The following is a 14,063-nucleotide window of genomic DNA, read 5'->3' as shown; positions in this document are numbered from 1 at the left end:
CATGGACTTCTTACAAATGGTGCTCCCGGCCCTAACGGGTTGCCTAATGCCTTGTTCCGTGCCAATATTGACATGTGGGCTGAAATTCTAACCAAATTAATTAATGAGGTATTGACACTGGAAACTGTGCTGGCATCATGGCAAGGTAATATATAACAACCTATGTATAAACGCGGTCCGGTTTATAACCCTGCTTACTACCGGTTAATTTAGTTAACTGATGTCGACACTAACGTTTTTGCCTCATGTCTGTTGAGAGAATTGGAAAAATGGTCAATGCAGCAAGGTATAATCCCGCTCAACCAAACTGGTTTTCGGAAGGGTCAATCTACCACTACCAACCTGTTGCCACTTATTTTACTTGTAGAGCGAACTGTTTTAAAAAACAAAACAAAATGTATATATTGCCTTTATAGATTTCAAGGCAGCTTTTGATTCAGTGCCACGAAATTTACTATGGAAAAAACTGGTTGGCTGGGACATTCCTCGGAAACTGCTAAAGGCCATAATCCTCCTGTATACGGACACCTGGGTTCAGGTCACGCTGGGTCATGGTGGATCTTTATCGAAGAAAATTAGAACATTTAATGGCTTACAGCAAGGTTGTGTTCTTGCTCTTTGCCTTTTTAACTTATTTTTATCAGATCTTTTGCAGCACCTGGATTCTGTTAACGCCCATTCTCCAAGATTGTGTGAGGTGCAAATTAGTTATCTTCAATATACTGATAAATGCTTTTGATGATTATATACTATTGAATAGCATTGAACTGACCAATTGAAGTGGTTACAACATATGGATATTTAGGGGTTGTGTTTGATAATAAAGTTTCTTTTAAGAACCATTTTATAGATTTAAGGGCAAAAACTGTGACTTTAATTCATGCTTTTATATGTTTGCAAAAATCACTGAGTTGCCAATCCCATGAATATACTCTTAAAGTCATTAGAGCAAAGTTACAGCCAACCTTTTCATATGGCTCACCCATTACCAGGGGGAAAGATGCAAAGCTACTGGATTTATTAGTAGTCAAAGCTTATAAAGCAACTTTTGGGATCCCCAGGTCAGTGGATCAAGCTGGAATAAGACTGGAGTTTGGTCTCTAAAGACAGTGTTTGGTGTCCTAAGGAGCATTTTTGAAATTTATGTTTTCTATGTTTTCTTCCGCCCCTACTTCCCTAGCCAACAACTGCTGCCTACAAATAACAAAATCTGCTTATGCTGCTATTTGGAGATCCCATATTTCAACTTTCCTTTCATGATATTGACCTGCAAATTGGGCCTCATGAATTTAAAATGGCCAAATCTAAATGAATCCTAAAAGTGAAACCTTAAAAAACACAAATCCAAGCAGAATTCCTTAATAAGGATAAAACTGTTTTAGCTGCAAAAAGCATGCATGGTATGTGATTAATTCACACCAGTCTTTACCCATCCAGCCACACTTTAATGCTCATTTCTCAGCAAAAATAAAAAACTAATTTTTAAAAATAAGAATGGGAATAAACCCAACAAAAGAGGGTATGCAGTCTTGGATTCAGCAGTGGCCTGATACCAACTGTGGACTGTGTGGATGGCCACGTGAATCTTTATTGCATATAGTATGCGTGTGTCCCAAATTGCCTAACATTTGGCATCTCCTTTTAAAACCCCTAATTTTGAAGATTGCAGTCAGATCAGCACGCCAGGCCATTATTCTTTGATAATTGGGCGAGTCGATTCCGCTGCTATGCCAATTGATAACATTTTTAGTTGCTGCCGAAAAATGTTTGGTAATGACTGTTCAAAATGTATCATAATTAAATGCCTTGCCATCAAGAAAAATCTTGAATCTATTTTTTTTCAGCTTATTTGCACTGTATGGCCTCTTGTAGAATTTAGGGTCTATGCTGCTAGGGTAATAATTAGAATAGTAAATAATGAAGTTACCCTGTTTTGGAAGTTATTGATGCACTTTCATAACCTGTTTGCACAATAGAACTACTGTTTACTGCACGTTTGCACTTTAATATGTAATGATCTAGCCGATGACTGATAGATCCCATAGTTTATTTGTATAACGATTGATAAAGTTAACTGGTTTTATTGTATAAATATGAATGTATTTATAAATTGTCAAGAATATTCCTGTCATTGTTTTAAAAAGCTGCTCACAAAAATTTAATTATTGGTTTGTTACAACATGTCTCAATGTTTTCATATATTGTTCGATCACGAAGATGTTTTAATTGCAATGATTGTTGTGAATCAAGCAATAAAGACTTTATAAAATATACAGGTATTTATATGAGGAATCTAACCTAATTGCCTAACTCTTGGTTAAAGGATAGTGCAGTGATATAGTGATGGACCAATGCTTTAGGTTATATTCACCCAATGTAAAAATAATAAAGTGAAGGGACGCTTTAAAACATTTGTGAATGTAAACATGGGTATACATGCCCATCAAAAGTAAATGGTCACATCATTGGGATAAAATTCCCTATTTGTCTCTTACCCTATCTACAGTTTAGAGTAACATGTTTTCCTTTCTACTTAACTCCCATGCTCATGTGTATCATACAGTTAGAAGTTTACTGCTTACCTTTTTCGATCAGTATGCCATCATCATCCAGAAGATTTTCTTCCAAAATACTGTCAAATGAAATGGTGTCCAAGGAAACTTGTGATGAAGTTCTGTGCATTTTCTTGTACGAAACTGAGAGGGCTGGTAGATCAGATGGGCAACTCTCATCGTCTGTTTCACTTTTCAATACATAAATATAATAGGCCAATATTATTCAACCATGAAATTAAATCAAACGTTTGAGCGATGATTTAATAGATCTAATGAGCCAATCAATCAAACAAAACGAATACATGCTATGCAAAACTAAAGAATACAGTTCAACATAATTGAAACATCTAAGTTATAGAATTATTACTTTACATTTATTTAGGTACATTGTGCACGTAGTCTACAAAATATGCAACTACCTCAATGTCCTTGATTTTGAAAATGATGGCAATGCTACCTCCACTGATAAATGGCACACATGGGCAGTAGTAAGTTACTGCCACATGCAAAATGAACAAATACCGACTGCCAATAAAAAACAGTCTGCTGATTTAATGCTGGAGGTAAAATTACTTAGGGTCAGTGTTTCCCAAACTGTGGCTAGAGAGATGATTTTTGATGGGTTGTGAAAGTCCAAGCAATAAATAAAGTTGTCTTTAAATTCTCTATTTGTCACATTTGCTGCCTTTTAAAGACAGAGAGACCAAATGTCAGGCTATGTCTTCGGACAAACTGCTGATTATTTTTTTTAATAAGGGGATTAGATGCCACAATCCAGTGGTATATATCATTTTTTGCTTTTCAAAGGAAAAAGGATATAGAAGAGCAAGATAATTTAAAAAATGCTGTAGATGAAGCTTATGACAAGGCTCAGGCAGAACAATCTGATCAGGCTTCACAAGTGACAGGACAAAAAGGAAGCCCTAAAAGATTTTTTCTTGAAAAAAGAGGTTTTTAATAGCCTTATTTAGGATAGTCAGGTGTACAAAGAGGGTGAGAAGATGGGGCACTTCTTGTACTGGATTTCCAAAAAAACAAAACCGTATTACTGGGGTCAAAGATCCTTGTACAAAAAGAATCGATGGTGCAGAAATTGGGAAAATCCTGGTGGATTATTATGCTTCATTGTATAAGGGGGAAGAAGATATTTTACAGCCGGCAATGGTAGAACAACTTCTGTGTGAAGTGCAGATAACAGAGCTAAAAGGTGAGGATGTTAACCTTTTAAAAGTCCACTTAACAAGGAAGAGGTGTCTAATGCTAAAGGAACTGCCAGGGTCCAAAGCCCCAGGGAAAGATGGCTAATGGGCAGAATTGTATGTGTTTTAATTTTTTGATAGCGGCTCTTTTAACAAGGCTGTTTAATTCCATTTTACTTGGTGGACCCATCTCACCCTCTTTTAAATGAGTATTAATTTAAAAAATATATTTTAAAATAACAAAAGATGAGTTTTAACCATCCTCTTATCGATGCATAACACTTCTTAATACGGATTATAGAAATTTCACAAAAATGATAACTACTTGTGTTAACATTATTTTTAATAATTTGATCCACCTTGATCAAAATGGTTTTATTGAGGGGCAAAGTTGGAGGGCTAACACATCCTATTTGGCTGAGTTTATCAGTCTTGTTATGTCCGATATATTCCCACAGCCATTATGCTGCTAGATGCAGAAAAGGTGTTTGACCTGGTGAGCTGGGGTTTTCTATTTAAGATCTTGGAAAACTTCAAGTGTCCACCATTGCACACGAGGTCTATAACCACGTGCTATGAAAAGACATTGGCTTAAGCTGTTATAAACAATGAATTTGCGGCTACTGTATTCACTATTAGAGGCATGCATCAAGGCTGCCCTTTATCGCCTATTATGTTTTCTTTATTAATAGAGCCTTTAGCCCAATATATCTCTTTCCATGAGGGAATTAGCCCCCCAATGACGAATGCTGCCGAATAAAAAAAAAAAAATGATGTGCAGATTTTATTGCCTTATTAAAGTAGTTTTTTTTTTTTTTTTAGATGTGAACAGAATCAAACCTGAGGTAGAGATATGTTCTAGTGATTCCCAGTATGGTGTCTTTTTTATTTTAATTTTTTCTTACAGGCATATAGTCTCAGTTCTTAATACCCTATCTTTTTTGGAAGTTTATTAATTGGCAGTGTTAGTTAAGAAACTACTTGAGGTGGATAAAGTAAATGACTCCTTAAGCTATTGGTGCAGAGAACTTCACCAGGATAACTCTTTCATTGAGAATATGGGAACAAAATGGCGGCAATGTACGGGTATTAAAATAGATGGGAATATCTGGCAAAGGTATTTTGACAATGGGTTTTCACTGATAAGGGGGTGGGCGAATTTAAATAGAATTGTGTTTTTTAATGGCTAATAGATTTATTATCCCCAAGTAAGCCTTAATACAATGTTTGGAACTATTAATTAAAAAAATGTCCTAGATGCGAAAGATCAGGAGATTGGCAACACGTATTCTGGCTGTGCAAGGCAATGACTGAATATTGAGCACATAATTTTGGGCAGATTTCGTTAAGAGTAGGACATACAGTCAAGCCTTCATAGTCTATTGCTCTGTTAGGTTTTGCCACTCCATCTCAGTTTAGCAAGAAGAGCTCACAATTTATCTTTATTTCTGCAGTTGTGGCTTGCTCTATTATTACGAAACTATGGAAACCACCAGTCAGATCAAACCTCAGTAAGATCAAAAAAGTTACTGTGAGAGAGTACTAGTTTAATGCATGGGTCAATTAACTGCTGCGTTATAGGGAAATATGGGGCGATTTAAAAGTTAAAGGTACCCCCTGGGAATAAACTGTCTATTGAGCACTGTAACAGTAGAAGGCATAGGCATTTTAGATTTTTCCTTTTTAGGAAAAAGTTCAGGAAAATATGAACTTTAACCAGCACTGTAACTTTGGTAGTCTATATAGGAGTAAGCAGTAAAATAAGCATTTGTCACATTATAATCGTACATAAAAGGTTTTAACATTTGCCATTGCAGGACACGGCTTGGAAAGATTAAGCACTTTAAATTGCACTTGCACTTTAAAGATTGTATTGTGGGGCACTGTAACTGCAGAAGGCAATCACTCAAAGTGGGTGAAGTGGACTGACCCATGGCCCCATTGCTGTACACTGTAGTGGGTGGAAGAAGAATGTGAATGGCAAAATAATAGACAAATGGATTATGTGGGTTGGTTGAAAGCCCCTATAATGAAGTATATTATACTGCGAGGATTGTGGTGTATTATATAGTATGGTTGTGTTGCCTTTACCATGTAATTCACTAGCAAAAACTGTCTTAGGTCTATTCAAGCTCATTTGCAAAACCTTTAGCTCAGCCCTGGGCAGTTGTGACGTCGAGCAGCAAGGCTTAAAGAAAGGATCTAGTTAAAAGCACCAAGCAACGAAATAAAGTCATAACACTGAAAAAATCAGACACCAATTTATAAAAATAGATCATAGCTTGAATTCTTAGACACCAAGATGAGCAAAATCCACAGGACGGATCCGGAGGTATAGATTTTTAAGTAAAATGTAAATCTCAGCTTTTTGGTCGCAAGTGCAAACAAGCATTGGTAACAGTAAAGTTTGAAACTTTTGAAAAGTTTGAAAGATTTGTATTTGGCTACTCCGGCCCGAGTGGGCCAACTAAATCTGGCAGGGAGAAGGTCAGGAGGCCAGTAAGGAATACTTAGATAGTTACCTGGTCACCAGAGCAGCCTCAAGCCCAGTTCCACACTTTTCCTCAGGATCACCATAGACTACAATAGAGTGGTCTTGATGCAGGATTCTGGATGCTGAAAGATGCTCTGGGTGCTGTGTGGTTGATGGAGGAATCCTTGCCATTATTCCTCCATCCACGGGCAACTTTGGTGATAGGGGTCAGTGTCCCCTGAATTCCTCTTTGAGCCAGTAGAAGGCCAGCTGTGGTTGGGCTTCCGATCTCTGTACACAGGAGTATCCTTTGGTGAGGGCTGGGGTTCCTTATGGACACCAATCTGGAGTCAGACAACACTCGCGGGTAAAGCAGACTCAAGAGCAACTTTTGAACGTTGAGGATTGGTCTCTTGGGTTGCCCAGTGGCGGTCAGCAATGATTCACAGAATGTGGTGACAGTCTTATCGGAATAGGCTTCTTCAATTTTGACGGCCATGGTGCTCATTCCAGGGAGTCAACTGACTGTCCCTTGAAGTCACTTCTTTGATCTGGGGCTCGGCTGTTACTTTCCCATGAGCCAGTGGTCACAGTCGTTCCTTTGCTAGTTAAATGTGTGGCAGGTGCAGTCCAGCATTCAGGGCAGTCTCTCTTGCCAGGTTTCAGGGTCAGCATGGTAGTCTTTCTTCAGTCCTTTCCCCAGTGTTGTCATGATCTGAGGTTCAGGGTGCCAGGTCTGCCATATTTATTGCCAGAAAATGCCCTGGGGGGTGATGTGGTCACTAGCCCATAGGCTACCAGGATCCCCCCCCTCCACCCCCCACCCTGGGATGACTTCTGGCTATGTGTGGCACCTAGCAAACCCACAAACCCAGAGTGCACTATTCTGCCAACTCTCATGATGTCTGAACCCTTTCTTGGATGTTAGGAGATTGGCCCACCTTAGAAGAGTGGCTACTTGTGGGATACAGGCCCATGGGAAAACCGGTTTCGGCACTGATCTCCCCTCTCTGTTCCTGCCCCCAACTTGTCAACCTGAACAAACAGACAAACCTTTAGGAGTTTGATCACCATTTGCTCACCTAAAGTGGCTTCACCTTTGAAGCTTGTCTTTTGGGCCAACACCCTGAGTGGCTTCCTGCAAGGTGGAGGTAACACTTAGGTCTGGTTAGGAGGCCTCAGAGCACTCTCAGAGTCGAAATAACCAGCAGAATCAGTCCAAAACCTTGGGGGTAATCATGCAGAGGCATTTCCATACATATACATATAATAATGAGTTGCTAATTAAAATAGGAGTAGCGAATCATAATAATTTCAGGTTCTTGGTTCAAAATAATGGCAGACACACAGCTGATAGTCCAAAAAGGAATTCCAAAGCCATAATGAGTGTTCAGAAGTGGTAATGTAAATTGTGGTCGCTGCTGGAAATTGAAAACTATGCCTGAGACCTGTAGGACCATGGGTGGAGAAGAGGGTGGGGTGAGCTGGGAGGTATTTGAAACAAGCACTGGCGTTGCCAATAGGTCTCGCATTAGGAAAGTTTGAGCTATTGGTATTTTAAATGACACATTTTTTATTTATGTGTTGGTTTTGAAAATAGCGAAATTAATATCTTTGTCATTTAAAATGCCAAAAGTTATAACTTTCGCAAATGTGACACCTATAGCATTTGTAATGCAATATGTGTTGTATTTACGTGACTTACATGTATTGAAATTACAAATAATAATGGCTTTTAATTGTTTTTTTCAATAATTAATGATTTTTAAAAAGTTATTGTAATTTATGATGGCAATAGCTTAAACTTTTGTAAATAACTTTTGTGAAGATTATGTTCAGTGTATTTTATTGTGACGAAAATCCAAGAACAGAAGTGAAATATTAACATCTTTTTTGACATTTGTAATAAAGCTTGAAACATTGAGAGAACATATTTGAACCAGTGATGCTGTGGTGATGCTGAGTGATGCTGTGGTTGCGCTGAGTGATGCTGTGGTTGCGCTGAGGGATGCTGCGGTTGAGCTGAGTGATGCTGTGAGAGAGTTGAGGGATGGAGACAACATAGCAGAGCGTTGAGAGGGGCCATAAAAAGAAAGGGTACACAGAGAGATAGAGGGGGTAGGGAGAAGGTCTGAGGGCTGGGAGAGAGAGAGGCATGGGAGAAGGTAAGAGAGACGGCAGTGACAGTGAAGACGCAAGGGTAAAGAGATGTCGCCATAGCACCCATCAGCCTGTGCCACCTATAGAGACCCACACACCCATATGTAAAACTGCGCCGCATTACTTAGGAACCTGCAGTAATAAACATGTATGTCTATAATGCTTGCACATATAGAGAGAGCGTTTCATAAGAGACCTGGTGTTTGAAAGCACCCTAATAATGTATCAATAAAATAAGCACTGTAAAATAACAGATGTTGCTTTTACCACTCACTTTACCAACGTCAGAAGGATGACAGGCTCGGTCGGCATTGCCAGGATTTTAAATGGCGACTTTCAGATCACTATATTTGCCAGCAGGGAGTATTCAACTCGCTGTGCTATCTTGCAGACAGCAAGCCAATAAAGCGATGAGCTATACCCAGCCCTCGGTACCGTCCTTGCATATGTTTATATGACGACTATGACGCTACTGGCGTCTGATGCTGTACACTACGCTCTGCACCTGATCTGCAGCACTCACTCATGCATGCAATGTGACAACCACCTCACCCAGCAATGACCCCAATTGCTACCTTCTTAAACATCTGTGGCACATACGCTACCAGATTAGTGCACAATAGGAAATGATTTGCTCAGAATCACACGATGTGTTGGAGTGGGAAGCCGCGACCAAAGTCCACGTTTCACGGATGGCGCATGCAGGCAGTGGGCCTCGCTCTCCGCCTCCTCTGGACAAGCGCGGCGCCTGTATGCTCCTCTCTCAATATACCGATCAAGATGATGGCCAAAGACATTCTGCTTTTTGTGACCTGAGGGTCTCTGATGGGAATGCGGAAATTAAAGTTCCAGAATGCAACGTGTTAAGAGTTTAAAACAGGAGGGGGGAGGAGAAATGCGACAAGGCGGGCAGGGGAGGGGGCGGAGCGGCGATGAGGGTGTGAAGCAGCCGGGGCAGAGAGGGGGTAGGGAGAAGGTCTGAGGGGTGGGAGAGAGAGAGGCATGGGAGAAGGTAAGAGACGGCAGTGACAGTGACGACGCGAGGGAAAAGAGATGTCGCCATAGCACCCATCAGCCTGTGCCACCTATAGAGACCCACACACCCATATGTAAAACTGCGCCGCATTACTTAGGAACCTGCAGTAATAAACATGTACGTCTATAATGCTAGCCTTTAAAAAGCACTAAATCGGTGTGTGTGTTCCTTCATCTCAATAACATGAAGAGAAAATAAAAGATACAATATATCACTGCAAAAACACATTTGCCCATAAATGCTGATAACCGCAAAATATTTTTCATCGAGCGCCTTTTAGCTGTAATAATATATGGCAGGAATAGGGAGGCATTCATCATGTGTCTAACTAAGCTAACTGTAACGGATTTTTAAATGTAATGGTTTCTGTCACAAAGTGAAAACACGTGTCATGTTTTCTGACATCGTGCGCCATTATACGTGGGTCTGGGGAGTGGGGGTGAAATGTAAATGCTGCTTCCTTTTTAATTGGATTTATGAAGGCAAGCATATTTTCTTTTCCAACTGCGGAAGGCTGAGAAGGGGCCACGCCGTATACATGCGGACGGGTAATGAAACTACAAACCAAACTGCAGCCTCATTGTTTGAAGTGAAATAATTCACAGGGAGTACGTGTGCACGTGCTCGGGCGTGAGATGGGGGGGGGGGGGAAGCACAGCGGAAACAAAAGCTAGCCTGAAAGGCAACGAATGGGACTATTTGCAGTGTCAGGCAAGGCTACCTACAGTGAGTCAGTGACTTGGAAACTTACATTTTTAAGACAATACCGCAGCAAGCGCACAGAGTGGTCCCGACTGTACCCGTGCTGAGGGAGGGAGGCGAGGGAGGGAGGAGAAATACGAGACGGCCTGCCGGCCGTGAGACGTGTGAAGCAGGGGGCGGGGGGAGCGGATACCTTTGAAGTGAAGCTAAGCTTCACTTCAAAGGTGTGGGGGGAGTGCGGCTGAGGGAACAGACGGCGATTTGGTGATGTGCACGCGCATTTTAGGTCAATGCGCAAGCGCATTGACCTAAAAGCCACGGGCACAGCACCAAATCGCCAAGTTCGGTAAAGTCTGTTTAAGCCCCAATAGAGCTTCGCCAGCTAGGCGCATGCGCCCAGCAGGCGAGCCCTAAAAACGTGTAAACCATTGCTTATTTTTCAGGGGGCTCAGAAGTTTCAGCATGTCCACAAGTGTTGTTGTCATTAACGCTTATATGTATGTAAATTAAGGAAAGTAAAATGAGTGAGGGTGTAAGAGGCGTAAGATTTGATAGCGATTGGGTTCCTTGAAGGGTTTGGTTGCATTGTGTTTACTGGTTACACGGTTGATCCGAAGTCGAGGAGGGTGGGGGAGAGAGGGATATGCCTAGTTGAAATCAAAATCTGTTCCAATATTAAATGTGCTGATTAGTGGTAGCATACTTCTATATGTTGCTAAAATAAAATTAAAAAGTACCTTTGTAGTAAGTAAATATGTTAACAAAGTTCTCTAGATGACTGGTACATCAGCCATGACAATGGCTCCTGAATACTGGGTTCAAGATATTGTAGGAGAAAAATATCATGACCAAAATATAGAGGAATAGAATATTGAAAGGTAAGTTTGTATAGATTTTCTATACCTTTCTATATATTCATGGTACACAAATGTGGAGTTCAGAATGTGTGCACTCGATATTCAAGAATACAATCAGTCTTGATTTAGGACCTTATTTGAAAATTTGGTGTGCCAGCGTACAACCTATAATGCTGTCTGCTCTAAGAACTTCATGGGGGAGTTTCTTCTACTTCTTCTCAATTATTTCTTGCTCTTAAAAATATTGATTACTTCATGCAACAAAATACACCCTGTCACCTGACAAGTGACTGGTGACATTCCAATAGACAGAGAAGGTATTCTACTAGTTCATCCCTCATAGTTCTGCTTATTAATCAGAGGAAGAAATTTTCCGGTATGTGCAGTACCGAAATCTGAAAACCAGGGAGCAAGATGCAAAAGTCCTCACTGAAGCCACCAGCCCCTGCCCTATTTTAATAGTCGTATTGAAGTTCTTTTTTTTTTTTGAAAACTTTTTATTGAATTTAAAGAACAAGAAAATAGAGAAACAAAAGAAAACAAGGCAGTCCAGTACAAGCGTGTCATCATGTGGTTTGCGGGGGGGGGGGGGTACAAATGTAAAGCAGACATTATCGCATTCAAAATATACTGTGGGATGGGGGGGAAGAGAAGGAGAACAGAAGCAAACAATATATCTATATTTCTGCGGAGGAAACATCAGGTTGGGAGGAAGACAGGTCGGTATCAAATTCCGAAAGGGGGGGGTACATATATCTCCACGGTATGCGTTCCACTGAGTCCAAATTTTCCCCCACTTGCCAGGTCTGCCTCGGGAGACATACACAGTCTTTTCACGAAACATGGACCAGTCCATGTTCTGTTGCCATGCCAGAATCGTAGGAGGCCTCTGAGCGCCCCAAAGCTGGGCAATGTCACGCTTGGCTATCATGTTACCCAATGTCACCCATCGACGCTGCGCTTGGGTACAATCATTCGGTTCCCAAACATTCAACAAGCATCTCCGCGCTTCAGGCTTCAACCGCACACCCGTGACCTCACTCATTACATCATGCACGCGATTCCAATAGCGCAGTACAGCAGGGCATTCCCAAATGATATGTAGGAACGTGGCCACCATACCGCAGCCACGTCTGCACAATCCATCCGCCGAGAATCCCATGCGCACCAGACGTGGACCAGTCACATATACCCTATGAAGAATTTTGAGCTGGACAAATCGAAGGCGTGCCGGAATAGCTACCTCCTTAGGAGAAGAGAGCGCAGCCTGCCAGTCCTCATCATCCAGCTCCAGACCATTACTAGTCCACAACTCTCGAAGGCTATCCAATAGATCAATCCTGGTATTGATTAACTTTTTATAAATGAGTGAGATCGTGCTATCAGGGACATGCCCATCCAGTATCCGATCTTCAAGCGGCGTATTGAAGTTCTTGATAGAAAAACAAACCATCTACAACTAAGGTTAGAAGCACTGGTGCACAATTATCAGTCAACCAGATATCTGAAATAAACATAGCAAACACAAAAGAATACTGTCAGGCAACCTTAAAAGGAAGCAATACCGTAAAAAGTAAAGATGCACAGATAGCTCACGATTTCAAAGCAGCATTAAGAAAAAACAGCAGTCTGACATGCTGCATGGCACTCCAGACCTGAACAAGCCCAATCAGGTTTCAGCAAAGCAGTTTGTGAATATAGTGATCTGTTAAAATCTGCGACACGTGAGATCAGAAGAAGTTCACTTGGATTTTTATATTCACAAAACTACCTGTAATAATTAAGAGCAGTGCCATAGGGTTTGAAATCCTCATGCCTTATTGATCAGAGATACAGGAAAACCTAACTGCTCCAGCTTAGCACAGACAACAATCATTAACTGTCAATCGGCCGTTGACCACTTCAGGATCCTGACATGTCATCATCAGAATGTTCTGAAGTGGCAGTGGTCACGGCCTGGCTTGGGTTCAGATAAGAAAAATATGACACATCTCCTTTCCTAACAGCAGGTAATTATAACATCTACTCAATGATAAGGTAGAGCGTATATACAAATGAAACAAAAAGCAATATAAGTTGGTGGGTAAATGCGATACAATATTAGGAATGATTTCCCAAAGAAGGAAAGGTAAAAGGGAACAAAAAGTGGAGGCAAAGTTAAAACCTGACAGAAGCACTAATGACAAGTAATGCACTGTATGAAGAATGCATACTAACACACAAATGTGAAAACTAACACTTGGACAATGGTACATATTGTTCTCTATTATGCATAAATATTACTAAACCACTCGAATACTATTCTTCCTGTAATGTTTTAAGAGCCAGATGAAAGTATAAACATCTATTCATTCTCTTTTTACCATTTCATTTATATTTTTAATTGCTTCAATGACATACAAACTCTGCTAAGTAGGCGGTAACATTTCTTGACCTTACTCCCCGTTCAGCATGTGTTTTGTTCTCATTAACACCTTCTTTTTCCTTCCCCTCATATTCCTTGTCGTTTTGTTTTTCGGTCACAAACTTCATTATCCAACAACAAACCTGGCAATTCTGAATCCTCCTTATTTTTTGATATCCCCATCTCATTATTTTTCGTCTAATACAAAGCTACTCTACTTAAATTCCAGGTCTGACCAATGTCCAGTTGCCCCAGTTACCACCAACTTGAATCACTTGCTATGGGCCTCTACATTTGGACTAGCCTTTGCTAACTCCTCCCGGTTTGACTTTTACCCAAACCCATGCCTGACTGAACATTCCATGTACTACTTCAGTACTTTCTCCCACTCTCTTTTCTCTTATTTTCATTATGCATCCATGATGGTACCATCTTGGTGCCAGGTTGTCTACCCCATATAGTCTCAAAGGGACTCTTGCCAGTCCCGTGTTGTATTGGTGTACGTTATGACCACAACATTTCTTTTACGGCCTCTGCACTCGGACAACGGTTGTGCATGGAAGTTGCATGGTACCTTTGGATATCTTATTTACTCTTTCAAATGATCCATTGCTTTATGGATTGTACAAGGAGGTACACGCATGCCTTGTTCCCAGTTTTGAAAATACATTTTCCAT

The 14,063-nt window shown here is 40.7% G+C and overlaps 1 protein-coding gene across 1 annotated transcript in view; it reads right to left on the bottom strand.

Moving 5' to 3' along the window:
* BLTP3B (bridge-like lipid transfer protein family member 3B) overlaps window positions 1-14,063 on the bottom strand; it is a 313,057-nt gene that overhangs the window by 82,705 nt on the left and 216,289 nt on the right. The window contains exon 15 of the mRNA XM_078678312.1: window positions 2,583-2,743. Within this exon, the coding sequence (XP_078534438.1) occupies window positions 2,583-2,743 (161 nt within the window). The remainder of the gene's footprint in view (window positions 1-2,582; window positions 2,744-14,063) is intronic.

This window comes from Lissotriton helveticus, chromosome 1_1 (assembly GCF_964261635.1).
Source record: "Lissotriton helveticus chromosome 1_1, aLisHel1.1, whole genome shotgun sequence".
NCBI lineage: Eukaryota > Metazoa > Chordata > Amphibia > Caudata > Salamandridae > Lissotriton > Lissotriton helveticus.
Note: the sequence above shows the minus strand (reverse complement) of the source record. Positions and strands in the feature narration are given on the sequence as shown.